The sequence below is a fragment of the Loxodonta africana genome, chromosome 18 (genome assembly GCF_030014295.1).
Source record: "Loxodonta africana isolate mLoxAfr1 chromosome 18, mLoxAfr1.hap2, whole genome shotgun sequence".
Lineage (NCBI taxonomy): Eukaryota > Metazoa > Chordata > Mammalia > Proboscidea > Elephantidae > Loxodonta > Loxodonta africana.
The window spans coordinates 71415872-71437321 of record NC_087359.1 but is presented as its reverse complement, the minus strand read 5'-3'; the positions used below and the strand labels follow the sequence as shown (position 1 = coordinate 71437321).

General features: G+C 47.7%; 1 protein-coding gene across 2 annotated transcripts; it reads left to right on the top strand.

Annotated features, from left to right (window-relative positions):
* The first annotated feature begins 786 nt into the window (after nucleotides 1-786).
* Nucleotides 787-15230, top strand: CCDC42 (coiled-coil domain containing 42). 2 transcript variants are annotated; one of them, XM_003416921.3, is made up of 7 exons: nucleotides 787-1192; nucleotides 1516-1621; nucleotides 1871-1975; nucleotides 3782-3979; nucleotides 12714-12935; nucleotides 13048-13206; nucleotides 14194-15230. In XM_003416921.3, exons 1-7 carry the CDS (start codon nucleotides 1110-1112, stop codon nucleotides 14269-14271), a joined length of 951 nt encoding a protein of 316 aa, XP_003416969.1. In that variant the 5' UTR covers nucleotides 787-1109; the 3' UTR covers nucleotides 14272-15230. The 2 variants fall into 2 exon arrangements, with proteins under 2 accessions (XP_003416969.1, XP_003416970.1); XM_003416922.3 differs by lacking the exon at nucleotides 12714-12935.
* Nucleotides 15231-21450: the final 6220 nt, after the last annotated feature.

Sequence of the window (21450 nt, the reverse complement as noted above, 5' to 3'; positions counted from 1 at the left end):
GGCTTCCCTTCCAGACAGAGAGCAGAGCCAGGACGCGTGGCCCGCGTGGGGGAGAGGAAGCCGCGCGAGAGCATCGAGGGAGCTTGGGAGCCTGTCCGCGGGCAGGAGCCAGCGGAGGGCCGGCCTGAACCTCCCAGCCGGGGTCTGCCACGGAGACCCAGGGCGCCTGCCCCACACGCCGGGTCTCAAATCTAGACGCTGAACCTCACGGCCATATGAGTGCATGCTTTTACCCTGACAGGGTCGAGGAAGGCAGCCATCACAAAGAAAACATTTGATGTGTGTGAAATATTCATAACCCTGCTTCGACATGTCTCCAAAATTTAATAATCTAAGAACTTCAAAATGAGGCACTGGTCCCGAATCTCTTGCCCCCTCCTCCACACCCTTGTTGGCCATATCTCTTCAGTCCCAGGCTTCTTGCATAGCCTCACACATCTAGACCGCACACACATCCTTCACCCACTACCTAGTTGTCAACCTCAGGCCTCCTCCCACCTTCAGGAATCTCCAGCCCCTCTCCTGCACATCCCCAAAGGCCCATGTTTCTCTGTCCACCCTCACCCCTACCTCAGCTAAGCACCTCTTCTTCTTTCCTTTCTCATTTGCTATCTGTCAAAGGCTCACCTGAACCTGGGAGGGAGGCCTAGGAGCAGGGCTCCCTCAAAAGGACAATCCCATTTCTCAGCCAGGACACCCCGGCCCTGCCTCCCAGGCCTGGGCACCACGGCAGTACCTACTGAGGCCTAACTTCCTCCCAGAGTTCCTGAGGGGTAAGGGCAGGAGTAAGGAGCAAGACCCCAGCAAGCATGGGGCCAGTGGGGCAGGAGGCAGAGGGCTAAGCACGAGTTCTGCGTGTAGTCCACAGAACCAAGCAGCCTGTTGCTAGGTAACCAGAACCTCACATCACCCCCCACAACACATCATCTGAGCCAGGGATTCTGTCTCCAGCTATCTTGGGCAGAGTCTCTCAAATACCTACCGCCCCTGTGGGACCCTGAAAGCAGGAGAAGAGAAGAAACCAGAGCCCAGCCACCACCCCTTGGGATCCGCCACCCACTATTTCACTGTGAGGACCCAGCTGACTGGGCCGTGAGGGCACCGCAGCCATGAGTCTGGGAATCATGGAAGAGGAAGATCTGGCCGAGTACTTCCGGCTGCAGTATGGGGAGCGGCTGCTGCAACTGCTGCAGTGAGTGTCTGAGAGCCCGCCCCATCTCTCTGTGCCTTAGACCACCGACCTATGCCTCACCTTCCTGCTCCCAACCTGTCCCCGCCTACTCCTATAACCCAGGGCTCCATATCACCCTGACACCAATCCCCCCATCACCCTGCCTCAGCTCACTCTCCAAATGAGCACGCCTCTCTCTTCTCCACATCCCAGACCTTTCACTCAGGTAGGGAAGACACCCTCTTCCCTCCCCATGGGTATCTCTCTCCACTGGTTACTGCCCAGCCCCAACCTGCCTCAGGCACCCAGAGCCCACAGGCCCCTCTTGCCGGTGTCTTGGGCAGGAAGTTCCCCTCCACTGAGGAGCAGTCGGAGTCCCCATCCATCCGGCTGCTGGAGAAGAAAAAGGAGGCCAAGATCATGCACCGTGCTATGGAGCAGAAGAAGGAGGTGGGCCAAGGGGACAGGGTGCTGGGGTGCATGTCTCTTCCCTCTGGGGAGAAGAAAAATGATCCGAGTCTCTGGTGCTATTGTTGTCCTGGGGTGCTCTGCTCCAAGCCAGCCATGGGACAGAGAGGGAGAGGTCTCCTATGAACCCTTCCAGGCATGGGAATAGCAGTTCTGGGCAGGGGATGCTGGGACCTTCCTCAGTACACATGTCTGAGGCCCTCTTGACCACTCTCCTTTCCCCACCCGCAGACATTTAAACGCAGGATGGAGGCCTTGAACCTGCGCTGGGAGGAGCTGGGCATCAAGGAGGCCCAGCTGACGGCCCACATCCAGAAGTTTGAGCAATTCATCCAGGTAGGTAGCGGTGTGACCTACTGTGGCAGCCAGTGGGACTCACACTCTGCTGTCCAGCAAACTGCCTTCCCTCCCTCCTCATCCCCCTAGCTTTTGCTGACCTTCTCTCCCTGGGCTCAATGGCTGGCTGTACTCCAGCAATCCTGATGCTTTCCCCCTTCCAATCCCTCATTTACAGCTCTGTTTGGAATTTCCTGTTTACCTGCCCCTTCTAGATTGCTGTTTCCTATTTCCTTGCCAGTACCTAGTGAATGAACAAATGAATGAATATATCAGAATCAGGGCTGGGCCCTTGGGAATACAAAGATGAATAAGACAGGACCCATCCTTGCACTGAAGGTCCAGACAGGAAATGGTCAGAGGAGCAGGCACCAGAGTTCACTCCCAGACAACCCCTCTCAATGGGTCCTTAGAGGAGGGATTTAGTCATCTTAAAGTCCAGCCAGCACTTATCAAACCCTTAAGGGCCTGGCCCAGCTCCAGGGGCTCGTTGCTGCCCTTGGCCATAGAGGAGCCTACTCTTAAGCATCTTCCACCATGCTTGTGCCTAAACCAGACAGGAAAAGAAGCTGGCTGACTGGGGGCCAGTCCTTTTAGTGACCAGAAAAAAGCTCATGGAGTGGTTGGAGCAGCAGGAGATTTGGGGGTGAGGGGCCCTCCAGATGGCTACTAGAGGACCAGCAGCACTGAGGTCCCTGAGAGTTTGTTACAGACGCCTGGACTCTCTTCTCTCCTTGCTTTCAGCAGGCGTGAGGTCAGTCCCAGGCATCTGTATTTTTACCAAGCTCTCCAGGGGTTACAGATGTACAGTCGGATTTGAAAACCATTGGCTTAGGGCCCTTGTCCTCTCCTGGGCTTAGGGAGCAAAGAACAAACCCCTGAGCACCTTCCTTCATGCCATCCAAATGCTGGGACCACACATGCCACCCATGGGGAATCAACAGGGCCCCAGGGAGGAAAGGGCCACACAAGTGCTGGGTGAGGGGTGGGTTTGCCTCCTACATCTTGGAGGGAGGGTTTGGCCATAGGAAGGAGAAGGCAGGACTGGACACATTGCAGTAGCTGAGCCTCATGTCATTTTGGGTGTCAAATTGCCTATGCCATCTTCTCCAGCCCTGGCCTGGTGCCAGTCTGAGCCCCTAGGAACATGCTCCCTGGAATGCCTTATCTCCTCCGGTCCCCTGGACCAGGCCCATTGTCTGCCTCATCTCCCTGTAGTTCAAGGGCTGCTACCTCAGCTTTTGGAAGAAAAAGAAGGGCCACTGCCTTTCATTTATATAGTTGGAAAAACTGAGGCACCAAAGTTGGGAGAAAATTCGGGCCTCCCAGCTATGGGCCCAGGAATTTACCCCATGACAAACGTCCACCACTAAGAACAGAAACAGGGGAAGCTTTGTCAGAAGGTTTGCTTCTGGAAAGTCCACTTCCGGGCCGTCTCACCCTTCCCCAGGGTTGAGCTCTCTCCAGAGACTGAGATGTGGGCCTCCGCATTTGGCCCCCTGAAGTCTGGAACTCCTCCCACAGAATCAGAATCATTTCCCAAGGCCACCTCTTAACTTGGGTCTAAACCTCCCCCCTCACAGCCTTCTGAACCCCAACTCACTCCACAGAAACCCCGTCAACTAGCTGCAGATAACTTTGTAGACCCTTTTCCTGTGTGCCTCCTCTCCCAGTGGGCGGCCCAGCCTTCCCTGCCCATCCTCAGAGTGTCCAGAACTCAGCCAACCGGCCTTGCGAGGGCACCAGGGGGCTGAGGGCCCCTCCAGCCACTGGCAGTTCTGACTGGTGCCCCTGCTCCGGCCCCAGGAGAATGACCAGAAGCGGATCCGCGCCCTGAAGAAAGCCAACAAGGAGCGAGAACTCAAGAGGCAGCGCATGCGGGAGTTGGCCAAGGCCAAGCAGGAGATGGCAGCTCTGCGGCTGGAGCACCAGCGGCTGAGCTGCAAGCTGCAGGACTACTCCATCTTCAACAAGTACCTGGAGAGGGTGGTAGAGAACTCTGAGGTGAGTCCTGGGGTCGAGTAGGGAAGAGCCTTGGTGCCCACCTCAGCCGCACCTCCCCTTCCCCAGAGTGTGGGGCTATGGGTGGCATTTCAGCCTGAGCTAGCTGGGATTTAGGAGCTCCTGGGGGCTCTGTGGGAAACCCTGGTGATGTAGTGGTTAAGTGCTACAGCTGACAACCAAAAGGTCAGCAGTTCAAATGCACTAGGTGCTCCTTGCAAACTCTATGGGGCAGTTCTACTCTGTTCTTTAGGGTCACTATGAGTTGGAATCGACGTGACGACAATGGTTTTGGGGGCTCTGCAGTGATGATCACCCTGGAGGGGTGCTGGAAAGAGGCCTTAGATTCTAGTGCCTGGTGCCCTCAGAATGTTGGGGTTTGTGCCCATGGGGCCCAATCATGCCTACCTGATCCATGCAGACACTATCTCCTCAAGACACAGACCCTGAGAACACCTACTGCCCTTGACACACACACTCGCAAGGCAAAATGGAGTCTCCACAGTGAGCGGGGCTCCCTCCCCTCTTGAACCCAAGGAGCAGTGAGAGTCTACAGAGCCTCCAGCCTTGATCTAGAGCAGAGCCATCACTTGCCCCCTCTCCCTTTCCAGAATATTCTATCTACCATGAGCTCATATCTAGTGGTTGGAAGGCCCTGGATATCCCTGTGGATTTTTTTTCCCAGAGAAGCTTTTGTTCCACAGGGTGAGGCTTAAAAAGATGAAGAGAGGCTGCTGCCCTGGGCTGGGTATTCATCAGAAAGCTTGTGAGAAGTTTTGAGTCCCTGAGTGGCAGAAATAGTTAAGTGCTCAACTACCAACTGAAAGGACGGCGGTTTGAACGCACCCAGGGGCACCTTAGAAGAAAGGCCTGGTGATCTGCTTCCGAAAGGTTCACAGTCTTGAAAACCCTATGGAGCGCAGATCTACTCTGACACACCTGGGGTTGCCATGAGGCGAAATTGGCTTGACAGCAACAGGTTTGGATTTTGTTATTAGGAAGCCTCCAATACCACCCAATGCTTTTTATCTTATTTTATTTTTTGCTAACCATTAAATAGCACTTACTGCGTACCAGATGCTGTTCTAAGAACTTACATACCCATTGCTGTTGAGTCAATTCCAACTCATAGCAACCCTATAGGACAGAGTAGAACTGCCCCATACGGTTTCCAAGGAGCGACTGGTGGATTCAAACTGCTGACATTTTGGTTAGCCGCTGTAGCTCTTAACAACTGTGCCACCAGGGCTCCTGGTGAACTTACATAGGTGTATACATTTGCTCCTCACAATAGCCCTATGAGGTAGCATCTCCATTTTACACATGAGGAAACCCTTTGTCCTCTGCCCCACCCCATTTTTTAAAATTCATTTGCTCCCCCAATTTGTGTTTAGAATCTGCACTGTTCTAAGACCCAGCAGCCCTCCCTGGTTGCTGTCCCAGCTTTCCTGACCCTATAGCCAAGTCCCCAGAAGGAGTTGTCTACACTGACAGTCTCCACAGCTTCACTTCCTACTTATTCCTTCACCAGTACAGTCTGGCTTCTGCCACCCTCTCCAAAGTCACCCGTGACCAGACCTGCGGGACTCATTTCTGTCCTTAGCCTGGCATTAGCCACTGCTGGCTGCCCACCTCTCCAGATGCTCACTCGCCCTTGGGTGCCTCTGTGACCACACCTTCGCTGTCTCCTGTGCCATCACCCTTATCCATCCTCCTTCAGGGCCCTCACCACTCTCACAGTGAGGCCATGCCACAGTTTGCAAAAGGTTGGTGCTGTGTTCTTTATCTCCCTCCCAGAGAGCAGCCAGCTCAGAAGAGGTTAGGACAGAGGGACAGAGAGGAGACTGGGAAGAGACTGCCTCATGGGGTGGGGCTTGTTTCTTAGGGATTGGGGCCTGGTGGTCTGTCTTTGTGTGTCCGTGTAAGTCATGTCTATGTAAATGTCTGTGTGAGTGTAAGTTCTGTGTTTAGATCTAGGTTTGTGTCTATGACTGTCTGTCTTCTGTGTGTGTGTGTGTCCGCTGCGGGAATGAAGTCTTAGAGCAACAAAGACAAGCTTTTAGACCAGGCCTCCAGCTGTCCCTGCTTCCTCTCCTCCCCCAGTGTCTTTGGCTTACTTGAGAATAAAATGCGGAGAGGAAGGGAGAGAAACTGGGTAAACGCCCAACCGAGTGCAGAGCAGGGAGCCCTGGTGGTGCAGTGGTTAAGAGTTTGGCTGCTAACCAAAAGGTCAGCAGTCTGAATCCACCAGCCACTCCTTGGAAAGCCTATGGGTCGCTATGAGTCAGAATCGACTTGACGGCAATGGGTTTGGTTTGGTTTTGATTTACCACAGAGCGAAAAGCCTCTCTGGTTTGACTACGCAGCATGTGCTGGGCACTGGGCTCAGGGTGTCCCTCGAATAACTTCATTCAGCCTTCTCATTAGCTGGCAGAGAGGCTCAGGGAGGTTGGGTGACCTGCTCAGGGTCTCCCAGCTTGTCAGTGGCAGAGCCTTGGCTTTTTCTCACTCCCCTGTGGGCGCCGCCATGTCACTGAAAACTGCTCATCTGAAGGTCACCTTGAGGCCAGGGCTGCAGGGACTCTCCGCCCTCATCCGCCCCTCCAGCATGGCAGCATGTGACACTGTTCAGGCTCCTCCTGGAAACACCTTGGCCCCACCTCTGTGTCACCTCACGCCATTACTGCCCTCATCCCTCTGGCCCCTCCCACTCAGTGTTCTCCGGGGCTCCTCTTCCTTGGCCATCTGAAACCCTGTGTTCTTTGGGTCTTTGTTGCAGACCCCCCACTTTTCCCTGGTAATTCTGGGGTCACCCACGTCCATGGCTACCCACCTCGTCCTCCCACTCAGACACCCTGAGGGGTGTGGCCAGCAGCAGCTGTGGCTCCCTGTGGCGGGTCCCCAGCCATGGTGGGGTATATCCCCATGCGGGGTGTGGAGAGACACAAATGCACAGCTTTTAAAGCCCCTTGGTATCTTAGTTACCTAGTGCTGCTGTAAGACAAATACCATAAGTGAGTGGCTTTCAGGAACAGAAATTGATTTTCTCACAGTTCTGGAGACCGAAAGTCCATATTGGGTCTTGGCCATGTCAATGTGCACATTGTAGGTGGTCCCAGGTGTTCCATGGTACCTTGGCTTGTACATGATTCTCACATGACATCTGTCTTCCCCCTGCCCCCTGCGTGCCATCTCTGTGTCTTATCTGCCCTTTTTATAACTCAGAAGTGATTAGATTTAGAACCCACTTGGGTGGGCCTAATTAACACAACAAAGAAAGCCCTATTTCCAAACAGGTTCACATCCACAGGTGTAGGGGTTAGAATTCCAACACATATTTGGAGGGGGATACAATTCAATCCATAGTACCCAGTGACACTTGTATAGAACCACTCATCTAATTTATTTCTGCAGGAGTCCCAAATCTGTGTTATTTCCTGCATTCTAAGGTGCTAACCCCTCCCCACCAAAAAAACCAAACCCATTGCCGTTGAGTTGATTCCAACTCATGGCGACCCCATGTGTTACAGAGTAGAACTGCTCCATAGGGTTTTCTCGGCTGTAATCTTTACGAATAGTTGATTTAATATTGGCGTGGTTTTTTATTTGGAGGGTAGTTAGGAAAAGAAGCTTTGGTGGCAAAAATGGTTAAGAGCTTGGCTGGTAACTCAAAGGTTGGTGAGTCGAACCCACCCAGCGGCTTCGTGCAAGGAACACCTAACAATCTACTTCCATAAAGATTACAGCCAAGAAAACCGTGTAGGGCAGTTCTACTCTGTCACTTGGGGTCGTTATGAGTCAGAATCAACTTGAGGGCACCCAAGAACAACAAAAAGTTAGGGAAGGTTACCGTATTAAAAAGGATTCCCAAGGTGGTGCAGACAGTTAAGTGTCGCCCTGCTAATCGAAAGGTTGGCAGTTCGAACCCACCCAGAGGCACCTTCAAAGAAAGGCTTGGTGATCTGCTTTCTGAAAGATTGCAGCCGTGAAAAAACCCATGCACAGTTCTACTCTGCAACACCTAGGGCCACCATGAGACAGAACTGACTCAGTGGCAGCTGGTTTTTACCCTATTAAAGAAGCAGATAAACAATATGGTATGTCTCAAATTCAGAGATAGCACAATTATATCTTAGAACTGAAGAACCTGGATATATCTCTGGCCAGCATCTTTCTCCTAAGCTTCAGGCCACTGTATCTATCTCCTTGCGACCACACCCCAACTCATCTGCTTCCTCCCACCCCCAGGCCAGCCCTCGTGCTGATGTGCCCTGGGCTGGGGAATGGCACGGCCACCCACTCACAGCCCGCCCAACTCAGGCCTCAGCCTGGGCTCTCCTCTGGCTCACTCCCCACAGCCATCAATCTCCAGATCTAATCTGTTCTGCCTCTGAGGTATTTCTGGAATCCATCCCCTGCCCCTGCCCTCATCCAGACTACCAGTGTACCTCACCCGGAGTTCAACTTTGTGTTATTTCTGGACAGCCTGTTTGGCGGCCTACAGCCAACGTGATCTTTCTTCTTTCCTTTTTTTCCTTGCCTCTTCTTTCCTTTCTTCCTTCATTCCTCTCTCCCTCCTTCCCTTCCTCTCTCTCCTCCTCCTTCCCTCCCCGTCTCCCTCTCCTCTTCCTCCTCCTTCCCATCCTTCCTTCCTCTCTCTCTCTCTCTCCATTCTTACCAGATTATTTTAAGCACATGAAATACATGGCAGCATCCAAGTACTCACCACACAGCTTTGTCAGATCTTTTCCCTATTTGCCCTGGATTTTTTTTTTTTTCTTAAGAAATAAAACACTACAGGTAGTTGAAGGCCCTTTTGTGCTCCTTCGAAATCTCATTCTTCTTTCCCTTTCCTCAGAGTTAATCGGTACCCTGATCTTCAAATTTCTCATTCTCAAGCTTGTTTTTATTCTTTTGCAACATATTACCAGTTGCCGTCGAATCAACTCCGACTCATGGCGACCCCATGTGTGTCAGAGCAGAACTGTGCTCCATAAAGTTTTCATTGACTGATTTTTTTCAGAAGTTGATTGCCAGGCCTTTCTTCTGAGGTGCCTCCAGGTGGACTCAAACTTCCAACCTTTCAGTGGGTTGCTGAGTGCATTAACCATATCCAAATTAAACCATACCTGTTGCCGTCGAGTCGATTCTGACTCACAGCGACCCTACAGGGCAGAGTAGAACTGCCCCCTAGGGTTTCCAAGGAGTGCCTGGTGAATTCGAACTGCCGACCTTTTGGTTGGCAGCCGAACGCTTAACCACTGCACCTCCAGGGCTCCACCATGTCCATAAACTGTAAATAGCGTTACACATGTTCTCCTGCCACTTGCTTTTTCCTATCAACGACAGTTTTTTTAAAAAACCTTTTTATTGTGGAAAATTGGAAACACATACAAAAGTATAGAGAGAATCTCTAATGAATATCCATTGCTCATCACCTAGTTCCAACAATTATCAACTCGTATCCCCACACTTTCCCACCTCCGCCATTCGGAAGCAAATGATATCCATAAGTATTTCAGTATGCATTTCTAAAAGTTAAGGGCTCTTTTTAGACATAATCACAATGCCATTATCACAGTTAGCTAAAAAGCTAACAGCAATTCCTTAATATCAAATATTCAGTCAATGTTAAAATGTCCCCAATTATCTCATAAATGCTTTTTGTACAGTTTGTTTGTTCCAATCAGGGTCCAGATGCGGTCTGCACACTCTATTTGGTTGATATGGTTCTTCAGTGTCACAGACATTATGCTGAGCAAAAGAAGCCAGCCACAAAAGATGACATAGTGTCCTATTTACAATTAAAAACAAGTTAAATTAACCTATTGTGACAGACAGGAGAAAAGTGGTTTACTTGGTGGTGGTGGTAAGGGACATTGATGGAAGGGGGAGAGGACCTTCTAGAGGGTGCTAGAAATACTCCATCATTCTTCCTTCTTTTATTAGCTGGAGTACTACTGTCCGGAAAAGGCCTCTAGAAAGAGACTCTTTCCTTCACCACCTGTTTGATTACTGTGTGGGCCTTAAGGAAGAAGCTTGTGAAACACTTGCTTCTCTATTTACAGTTTTCAAAAGTGACCTGTAAAGTTTTTAGTATCACAGTGAACTCATGGATTTTCACACATTTTATACATTTCAATTCTTTGCACTTATTTCTCACTCTGATATTCAAACTGCCCTGTCTTTGGACGGTGGGTGCCTCTTCAAGTTGGCACCTGAGTCCTTCTGACACTCTATTAAGTTTTAGAGATGTACCCCTGTTCCTGGGAGCTCTGAGCGAATTCATTCATTGTAGCCCCTGCATGGTGCTGCATTGTGTCCGGAGAGAATTTTCTGAAATGCAGATACGAAAGTATCTTTCAGCTTCTTAAAATCCTTCAATAAATGAAGTCCACACTCTTCACAGGGTTTACTGGACACTTTTTTTTAACTTCTCCAGGCCTATCTCTCCCTCCCCATGTTGAACTTATGCCATTCAGTCTGAACTACCTTTAGCATCATGAAGGTGCCACACACACCCCCACTCGTTTTGTTAGTTGCCACCGGGTCAGCTCCAAGTCATGGCAACCTCATGTATAACAGGATGAAATGCTGCCTGGTCATGAGCCATCTTCAAGATCACTGGTATACTTGAGTCCATTGTTGCGGCCACGGTGTGTTTTTAGTGCCTTCCAACCTAGGGGGTTCATCTTCCAGCACTGTATCAGACAATATTCTGTTGTGGTCCAAAGGGTTTTTATTGGCTAATTACTAGAAGTAGATTGGTAGGCCTTTCTCCCTAGTCTGTCCTAGTCTGGAACTCCACTGGAACCTGCCCACTGTGGTTGGCCCTGCTGGTATTTGAAATATTGGTGGCATAGTTTCCAGCATTAGAGCAACATCACACCACCACAGGATGACAGACTGACAGTGTGGTGGTGGCATTCATCTTTACCTATGCTGTTTCCTCTACCTGTAATACTTCCTCTGCTTTTGCCTGGCTATCTTCCATTTAACCCTCCAACCTCATTTTAGCCATCCTTTCCCCCCAGGAACCCTATTATGGCTGTTCCCCCCTCTTCCAAGCCTGAGTCGGGCTGCCCATCCCCACCGAGCCATACTTGGCAAAAGACCAGCAGGGCAGTCCTGGGACACTAGTCTGTCATTGGAAATGTGATGAGATGGAGAAAGCACTCAGGGCATGTCCCCTGGAGCCAGAGGTGCATGTTGACAACCCTGGGCAGGCAAGTGGGAGTCACAGGCACTGGTGCTCACACTGCTTTCTAGAGAGGGTGGTTACGGGGCTTCTGCTCTGGTGAATAGGCCCTATGGTTTAGGGCCAGAGTAGGGTAGTTCTGGATTATGCTGGAGGAGGCAAGCTGGACCCTCTCCAGCCCCAGCTTCTCCCAAATAAATACCAGAAAATGCTGAATAAATACTAGAGAGCACCATGTTTGAAGGAGCACCAAGGTACTACCCCATGTATCTCAGCTCAACCCTGTCTGCCAATCATATTGTTGCTGTAAGCTGCCATGAAGTCGGCTCCAACTCATAGTGACCTTATGTATAACAGAACAAAATATTGCCAGGTACTGCATCACCCGCACAATCGTTGGTATGTTTGAGCCCCCAGTCATAGATAGGGCTTATTATTCTGTGTCGCAATGGCCTGTTTACTCATCTGTCTGTCCTCCCTCCCTCCATACCACTCCCTATGTTGTAAGCTCCCTAAAAGCAGGGTCTGGCTTTCTTATCTCCTGCTGTGTTCCTAGCATTTAGCACAGGCCCTGGCTTGTAAGTGGTTCTTGGTACATTCTTTTTTTTTTCTTGGTACATTCTTGTTGAATAGAATAATTATTGCCTTGGATGGTTGTTGTTAGCTGCAGTAGAGTTGGCCCCTAGCTCATGGCGACCCTATGCACAGTGGAAAAAAACACTGCCCAATCCTGTTTCATCCCTGTGATAAGTTGTCGATTGGACCTTTGTGATCCCTAGGGTTTTCCCTGGCTAATTTTCAAAAGTAGATCACTAGGCCTTCTTCCTAGTCGTCTTAGTCTAGAAGCTCTGTGGAACTATTCAGCATCATAACCGGAACCATACCAAACCCATTGCCATCAAGTCGATTCCGACTCACAGCAACTCTATAGGACAAGTAGAACTGCCCCATAGGGTTTCCAAGGAGTGGAAGGTAGATTAGACCTTTTGGTGAGCAGCTCAGATCTTAACCACTACACTACCAGGGCAAACGTGCACTGACAGATGCTTGGTGGCTATGCCTGAGGAGCACTGGCTATGAATTGAACCTGGGTCTCTCACATGGAAGGCAAGAATTCTACCACTAAACCACCACTGCCCCCATACTGGCTTGGAAGACATCTCAAAATGGCCTCCATCAGCAATTCTCACCCCTGGGTGCACTTCAGATCACCTAGAGAACTTTTGCAAAATTCAGATGCCAGGGGCCACCTCAGACCTGTTTATTAACCCAAATTTCTGGGGATGGAGCCTGACAGGTGTCTTTTTTTTAAAGCCCCCCTCCCCCCCTTCTAACATGCAGCCAAGATTGAGAGCCCCTGGCCCAGTTGCACCTTGCCCAACACAGAGACCATGACCCATACCAACCCGGGAGAAGCGTAGGCAGGACTCCAACATCCTCACAATCTTCGCTCCTCGCCCGCGGCCCGGGGCCTCCCTGCCAGGCCGGTGGGCTGTGCTGGCTCTTCGGCGGCGCAATGACCCAAGTTTCCGGCCACAGTTTGAGGAGATCCACGAGGTGATCGCGCGCTACAAGACGCTGGTGAGCATGCACCACGACCTCATGCGGTCTGCGCAGGAAGGCCAGGAGAAGATTGAGCGAGCCAAGGCACGTCTGGCGCGCTACATGGAGGAGAAGGATGACGAGATTCTGCAGCACAACAATGAGTTGGCACGGCTGCAGATGCGCTTTGACCGCGCTCGCAGCGATGTCATCGTCTGGGTGAGGGGCTCGTTAACCATCCTGGGGCCAGGGAAGTGAGGGCCGCCAGCCCTCCTCGGCACCCCCATCCCACTCTTCTGGCCCTCATGCCCCCGTTCGGTTCCTTCCCCAGGAATCTCGCTGGGCGCACATCCAGAACACCGCTGCCAAGAAGACCCTCCTGCTTGGCACCATTAAGATGGCGACACTGAACCTCTTCCAGATTGTGAGCAAGCAGCTGAAGGAGACGGCCAGCGTGTCCCTGGACGACACACACAAACAGCTGGACATGGTAGGAGGAGGGGCAGGCGCCTGGGGGTGACTGAGTGGGCAGAACTTAGGAGGTTCTAGATTTGGTGAGTGGTGGAATGGACCTGATAGAGCGGTGAACCTCAGATTTTAACGCGCATCAGAATCACCTGGGGAGTGGAGGGTATTACTGGGTCCCACCCCCAGTGTCTGATTCAGTAGGCCTGAGTTGGGAGCCAAAGATGCTACATTTTCACCGAGTCTCCAGGTGATACTACGGGTCTGTTTTCCACCCTTTGAGAACCACTGCATTAGTGCTAAGACCCTGTGGGCCTCAGTCAAGGTGGGCAGTAACACAGGGGCTGATCAACCAGTAAGCAAGGTACCCACGGGCTTACATTAAGCAAGGTACGAAGGGCTTACTTGTGTTTTCTTACTAACCTGTAGTGTACGATTTCACCTGTTTTTCAAGTGAAATTGTGCACCACAGAATAGTAAGTAAACACAAGTAAGCCCATGCTTACCTTGCTTGTTGGGTAATCTATCTACTACTAGCAGGGACCCACTATTGAATTCATTAGCTGTGCAAAACAGCCTTTTTAACTTCTTTCTAGTCAGGTACTGTGGCTTGCGCTCAAGGCCTATTTCGTTCAAAAGAGGAATTAGCAAGTTTAGAGAAGTGTTAAAATCATATTAATACTAACCTGACACTTTCTCTTTAAGGAACTAAAAAGGAAACACTTTTTCACTGTAAGATTCAAAGTTATTTCATCCCATGTCCACGTGTCACCTAAAGTCACTTCTTCATGCTATCACTGTATCTACCTCTAGGATTTGCAACTCCATACCTACTTAGTGCTTCTAGGCTGCTAAACCTGATATTCGATTTTGTGTAGGAATGTGGTTTCCTGAAGAAGTCAGTCACAAGAGAGCAGTGGACTCCTTACACATTATGCCTAGGGGGCTTTGTCTTGGGATGGGGGAGGCCTCTCGCTGGGTGGGGTTAACTCTGGTTCGTTTGCCTTGCTAGATCCAGCAGTTTATCCAAGACCTGTCAGACATCTGGGCAGAGGTGAAGAAGAAGGAACAACAGCAAATACGGGTTTAAGGAGGCGACCATGGTTCCAGAATGTCCCGAGACAGAGACTGAATAAATGCCTGGTGAGCTTGCAGCTCAGTCACCCCAGCCCACTGAGGATGCCTGTGCCTTTCTGCTGGCAAACACCTGCCATTTTCTCCTCCACTTCAGTCCATCCCAGCCCTGAAAACATTAAATTTTATGAGAAGTTTACTCCCAAGTTCTATTTTTGGTGGTTTATTTGTAAGGAAGAGGGCCAATGAGGGGGAAGCCCCCAAAAGGACCTCCTCTCAAAGTTAGTCACTTAGGCTGCACAGGGACTAGAAACCAAATCTAGGGTGTGGTGTCTTCTAGGCTTTGGACTAGTGAATGTTTGGTGGGCAATGGATGAGTGGGGTTAGTTAATACCTAGGACCCCTCTTTCCTCCACCACTCAAAGACTGAAAAAAAAAAAAGTGTTTCTAATCTGAACGCAAAGACTGACTAGGAAGTATACAGGCAGCTTCTCAAGTCAGTGTCCAAAGTTGCTGAGTCAAGAACTCTTGTTTAGATACGGTGACACAAAGAAATAAAAGTTAGGTTTAAATTTAGAAAAATAGGAGTAAATAATAAGGTAACCACAAAGGAGACAAACTATCCTACTCATCAAAATAAAATATAAGAAAAAAACAGAGACTCAGCAGAAACAAAATTAACAACAACAAATAAGAGGAAAGGACAATATGTAAAGATAATCTACTCAGCACATAAAATTAAGTGGGAAAAAGAAACTGTCAATAACACACAAAATAAGACATCAAAATGACAGCACTAAACTAATACCTATCCATAATTACACTGAATGTAAATGGACTAAATGCACCAATAAAGAGACAGAGAGTGGCAGAATGGATTAAAAAACAAGATCTGTCTATATGCTGCCCACAGGAGACACACCTTAGACTTAGAGACACAAACAAACTAACACTCAAAGGACAGAAAAAAATACATCAAGCAAACAACAATCAAAAAAGAGCAGGAGTGGCAATATTAATATAGGACAAAATAGACTTTAAAGTCTAATCCGTCATAAAGGATAAGGAAGGACACTATATAATGATCAAAGGGACAATACACGAAGAAGAGATAACCATATTAAATATTTATGCACCCAATGACAGGGCTGCAAGATACATAAAACAAACTCTTATCAGTATTGAAAACTGAGATAACTCCACAATAATAGTAGGAGGCTTCAACACACCACTTTCAGTGAAGAACAGGACATCCAGAAAGAAGCTCAATAAAGACACGGAAGATCCAAATGCCACGATCAACCAACTTGACCTCATAGACGTATACGGAACACTCCACCCAACAGTAACCAAGTATACTTTCTTTTCTAGTGCACATGGAACATTCTCTAGCATAGACCCCATATTAGGGCATAAAGCAAGCCTTAGCAGAATCCAAAACGTTGAAATATTACAAAGCATCTTCTCTGACCATAGGCCATAAAAGTGGAAATCAATAACAGGAAAAGCAGGGAAAAGTAATCAAACACTTGGAAACTGAACAATACCATGCTCAAAAAAGACTGGATTATAGAAGACATGAAGGATGGAATAAAGAAATTCATAGACTCCAATGAGAATGAAAACACTTCCTATCAGAACCTTTGGGTCACAGCAAAAGCAGTGCTCAGAGGCCAATTTATATCAATAAATGCACACATCCAAAAAGAAGAAAGGGCCAAAATCAAAGAATTATCCCTACAACTTGAACAAATAGAAAGAGAGCAACAAAAGATACCCACAGGCACCAGAAGAAAACAAATAAAAATTGGAGCAGAACTAAATGCAATAGAAGAAAAAAAACAATTGAAAGAATTAATAAGACCAAAAGCTAGTTTTTTTAAAAAATCAACAAAATTTTTAAACCACTGGCCAAACCAACAAAAGAAAAACAGGAAAGGAAGCAAATAACCCAAACAGGAAATAAGATGGGCGAAATTACAACAGACCCAACTGAAATTAAAAGAATCATATCAGATTACCATGAAAAATTGTACTCTAACAAATTTGAAAACCTAGAAGAAATGGGTGAATCCCTAGAAACACACTACCTACCTAAACTAACACAAACAGAGGTAGAACAACTAAATAGACCCATAGCAAATGAAGAGATTGAAAAGGTAATCAAAAAACTCCCAACAAAAAAAAGCCCTGGCCCGGACGGCTTCACTGCAGAGTTCTACCAAACTTTCAGAGAAGAGCTAACACAACTACTAGTAAAGGTATTTCAGAGCATAGAAAAGGACGGAATACTACCAAACTCTTTCTACGAAGCCACCATATCCCTGATACCAAAACCAGGTAAAGACCCCAAAAGAAAAGAAAATTATAGACCTATATCCCTCATGAATGTAGATGCAAAAATCCTCAACAAAATTCTAGCCAATAGAATTCAACAACATATCAAAAAAATAATTCATCATGACCAAGTGGGATTCATATCAGGTATGCAGGGATGGCTCAACATTAGAAAAACAATTAATGTAATCCACCACATAAATAAAACAAAAGACAAGAATCACATGATTTTATCAATTGATGCAGAAAAGGCATTTGACAAAGTTCAACACCATTCATGATAAAAACTCTCAGCAAAATAGGAATAGAAGGAAAATTCCTCTATATAATAAAGGGCATTTATACAAAGCCAACAGCCAACATCATCCTAAACAGAGGAAGCCTGAAAGCATTCCCATTGAGACTGGGAACCAGTCAAGGATGCCCTTTATCACTGCTCTTATTCAACATTGTGCTGGAGGTCCTAGCCAGAGCAAATAGGCTAGATAAAGAAATAAAAGGCATCCACATTGGCAAGGAAGAAGTAAAAGTATCTCTATTTGCAGGTGACATGATCTTTACACAGAAAACCCTAAGGAATCCTCCAGAAAACTACTGAAACTAATAGAAGAGTTCAGCAGAGTATCGGGATGCAAGATAAACATACAAAAATCAGTTGGATTCCTCTACACTAACAAAAAAGAACATCGAAGAGGAAATCACCAAATCAATGCCATTTACAGTAGCCCCCAAGAAGATAAAATATTTAGGAAGAAATCTTACCAGAGATGTAAAAGACTTATACAAAGAAAACTACAGTACACTTCCGCAAGAAACCAAAAGAGACTTACATAAGTGGAAAAACATACCTTGCTCATGGATAGGAAGACTTAACATTATAAAAATGTCTATTCTACCAGAAGTGATCTATACATTTAATGCAATTCCGATCCAAATCCCAAGGACATTCTTTAATGAGATGGAGAAACAAATCACCAACTTCATATGGAAGGGAAAGAGGCCCCGGATAAATAAGGCATTACTGAAAAAGAAGAACAAAGTGGGAGGCCTTACTTTACCTGATTTTAGAGCCTATTATACTTCCACAGTAGTCGAAACAGCCTGGTACTGGTACAACAACACACACATAGACCAATGGAACAGAATTGAGAACCCAGACATAAATCCATCCACATATGAGCAGTTGATATTTGACAAAGGCCCCAAAACAGTTAAATGGGGAAAAGACAGTCTTTTTAACAAATGGTGCTGGCATAACTGGATATCCATTTGCAAAAAAATGAAACAAGACCCATACCTCACTCCATGCACAAAAATGAACTCAAAATGGATCAAAGAGCTAAATATAAAATCTAAAATGATAAAGATGATGGAAGAAAAAAATAGGGACATTAGGAGCCCTAATACATGGCATAAACAGTATATAAAACATTATTAAAAATGCAGAAGAAAAACTAGACAACTGGGAGCTCCTAAAAATCAAACACCTATGCTCATCCAAAGACTTCACCAAAAGAGTAAAAAGACTACCTACAGACTGGGAAAAAGTTTCTAGCTATGACATTTCTGATCAGCACCTGATCTCTAAAACCTACATGATACTGCAAAAACTCAACTACAAAAAGACAAATAACCCAGTTAAAAATGGGCAAAAGATATGAATAGGCACTTCACTAAAGAAGACATTCAGGTAGCTAACAGATACATGAGGAAATATTCACGATCACTAGCCATTAGAGAAATGCAGATCAAAACTACAATGAGATTTCATCTCACTCCAACAAGGCTGGCATTAATCCAAAAAACGCAAAATAATAAATGTTGGAGAGGCTGTGGAGAGACTGGAACACTTAAATACTGCTGGTGGGAATGTAAAATGGTACGACCACTTTGGAAATTGATTTGGGGCTTCCCTAAAAAGCTAGAGATAAAACAACCATACGATCCAGCAATACCACTCCTTGGAATATATGCTAGAGAAATAAGAGCCTTTACATAAACAGATATATGCACACGCATGTTCATTGCAGCACTGTTTACAATAGCAAAAAGATGGAAGCAACCAAGGTGCCCATCAACGGATGAATGGATAAATAAATTATGGTATATTCACACAATGGAACACGATAAAGAACAGTGAAGAATCTGTGAAACTTTTCATAACATGGAGGAACCTGGAAGGCATTATGCTGAGTGAAATTAGTCAGTTGCGAAAGGACAAATATTGTATAACACCACTATTATAAGAACTTGAGAAATAGTTTAAACTGAGAAGAAAACATTCTTTTGTGGTTATGAGAAGGGGGAGGGAGGGATGGTGGGAGAGGGGTATTCACTAATTAGATAGTAGATAAGAACTACTTTAGGTGACGGGAAAGACAATACACGATACAGGGGAGGTCAGCACAACTGGACTAAACCAAAAGCAAAGAAGTTTCCTGAATAAACTGAATGCTTCGAAGGCCAGTGTAGCATGGGCAGGGGTTTGGGGACCATGGTTTCAGGGGACATCTAAGTCAACTGGCATAATAAAATCTATTAAGAAAACATCCTGCATCCCACTTTGAAGAGTGGTGTCTGGGGTCTTAAACTCTAGCAAGCAGCCATCTAAGATGCATCGATTGGTCTCAACCCACCTGGATCAAAGGAGAATGAAGAACACCAAGGACACAAGGTAATTACAAGGCCAAGAGACAGAAAGGGCCACATGAACCAGAGACTACATCATCCTGAGACCAGAACTAGAAGGTGCCCGGCTACAACCGATGACTGTCCTGACAGGGAACACAACAGAGAACCCCTAAGAGAGCAGGAGAGCAGTGGGATGCAGACCGCAAATTCTCATAAAAAGGCCAGACTTAATGGTCTGACTGAGACTAGAAGGACCGGGCTGGTCATGGCCCCAGACCTTCTGTTGGCCCAGGACAGGAACCATTCCCGAAGCCAACTCTTCAGACATGGATTGGACTGGACAATGGGTTGGAGAGGGATGCTGATGAGGAGTGAGCTTCTTGGATCAGGTGGACACTTGAGACTATGTTGGCATCTCCTGCCTGGAGGGGAGATGAGAGGGTGGAGGGGGTTAGAAGCTGGCGAAATGGACACGAAAAGAGAGCGTGGAGGGAGAGAGCAGGCTGTCTCATTAAAAAAAAAAAAGGGGGGGGCGAGTAATTGGGAGTATTTTCTTTTTTTTTAGCAAGGTATATACAAGTTTTTGTGTGAGAGACTGACTTGATTTGTAAACTTTCTCTTAAAGCACAATAAAAATTATAAAAATAAAAAATTTTTTTAAAAAAGAACTCTTCCTTGACTCCAGGAGCAAGCCCTGTCCTCTTGCTCCCTGGCGCCCTACGGCATCAGCAATACTAATGAAAAAATACCAGGCTGGCTACTCTCTAACTTGCGAGGGAGGCAAATATGCCAGATGACATCTCGAAGCCTCAGGAGCATCTCAGCTGGCTAGAACAAGGGGTTAAAGCCAGCAACAACTAAACCAAATACAGATAGATGTAAAGTCTTGCACTTAGATTAAAAGACTCAACTGCACATTTCAAAGTCATCAATGACAAAATGCAAGTCAGAGACCCAATGGATATGAGCAATAAAAGAAGCAGCCTTTATTGAGCATACACAGTACTTCCTACAGGCCATCTGTGTGAAAACACTGTGAAGCACCATTATTGCTGCTGGACAGGGAAGGACACTGGCTACAGGACCCCAGAGCCGGGATCCAAACCTGGGTGGGCCGGCCTCAAGCCTATGCTTTCCCCCCAGTGGCCCAAGCTACCTCCAAAGCAGGCTGAGGAGCAGGCCTGAACCAGGCCTCTTGTTTCCTCCCTGGCCCCATGACCCTGGAGGCGCAGGATTCTCGTTGCCTACAAGGGAAGGTGTTGCTGCAGCCCGCCCTCCCGGGATCCCGGTTTGTGCTGCAGTAACCCCTCACCTGTGTGTACAACACCGCACAGCAGTGGTTCTCAAAAGGTGATCCCCAGACCAGCAGCATCAGCGTCACTGGGGAACCTGTTAGAAATATAAATTCTCAGGCCCCAACCCAGAGCTGAGAATCAGAACCTCTGGGGTGGGACCCAGCAATCTGGGGTTTAACAAGCCCTCCAGGTGATTCTGGTACATACTCAAGTTTCAGAGCTACTACCTTAGAGTGAACCAACACGCTCAAGGACCTGGGCTCCATCTCCTACCACGTAAGGTAACATATATTGCTACCTGTATTAGTCAGTGTTCAGTCACAGAAGCAGAGCCACTAAAAGGTATAGATGGATGGATGGAGGGAAGGATGGAGGGACGGAGGGAGGGAGGGACGGAGGGAGGGATGGAGGGACGGAGGGAGGGAGGGAGGGAGGGAGGGAGGGATGGATGGATGGATGGATGGGTGGGTGGGTGGGTAGGTGGATGATTGGATGGGCAAATGGATGGGTGGGCAGGCAAGCAGAGGGTCAGGTGTGTATATAGATAGATATAAAGGTATTTGTTACAGTGACTTGAACTTGGGCAACTGGGGGGGCTGGTTAAGCAGTCTCTGTAAGGCAGCAGATGCTGAAGTTTGGAAGCCACAGTCGGGGTCATTGGGGAGGAAATATGAATGTAAAGTGGGGGAGATCAAGAGCAAGCTGGAGTCCATGAGGATGGACAGGAACCCGTGTCAGTTCTTATTGCTTCTGTGCTTGGTGGTGTGGGTGAACTGCAGAAGCCAGGACCCTTTGTCACGGAGCTAAACACACACACCTGGCCCAGGAGTTGGAGAAGCTGAAGAAGGGTCCAAGAGAAGGTGAAGGAGTTGCGGCCTGGCCATAGCCTCACACCCAGGAAGTACATCAGCAAAGCAACAGCCCTGCTTCTC

Coding starts and splice junctions, on each gene's coding strand:
- CCDC42 (XM_003416921.3), top strand. CDS start 1,110: ATGAGTCTGGGAATCATGGAAGAGGAAGATCTGGCCGAGTACTTCCGG. Junction 3,980..12,713: donor GGGTGGTAGAGAACTCTGAG/GTGAGTCCTGGG, acceptor TTCCGGCCACAG/TTTGAGGAGATCCACGAGGT. Junction 12,936..13,047: donor GCAGCGATGTCATCGTCTGG/GTGAGGGGCTCG, acceptor TTCCTTCCCCAG/GAATCTCGCTGGGCGCACAT.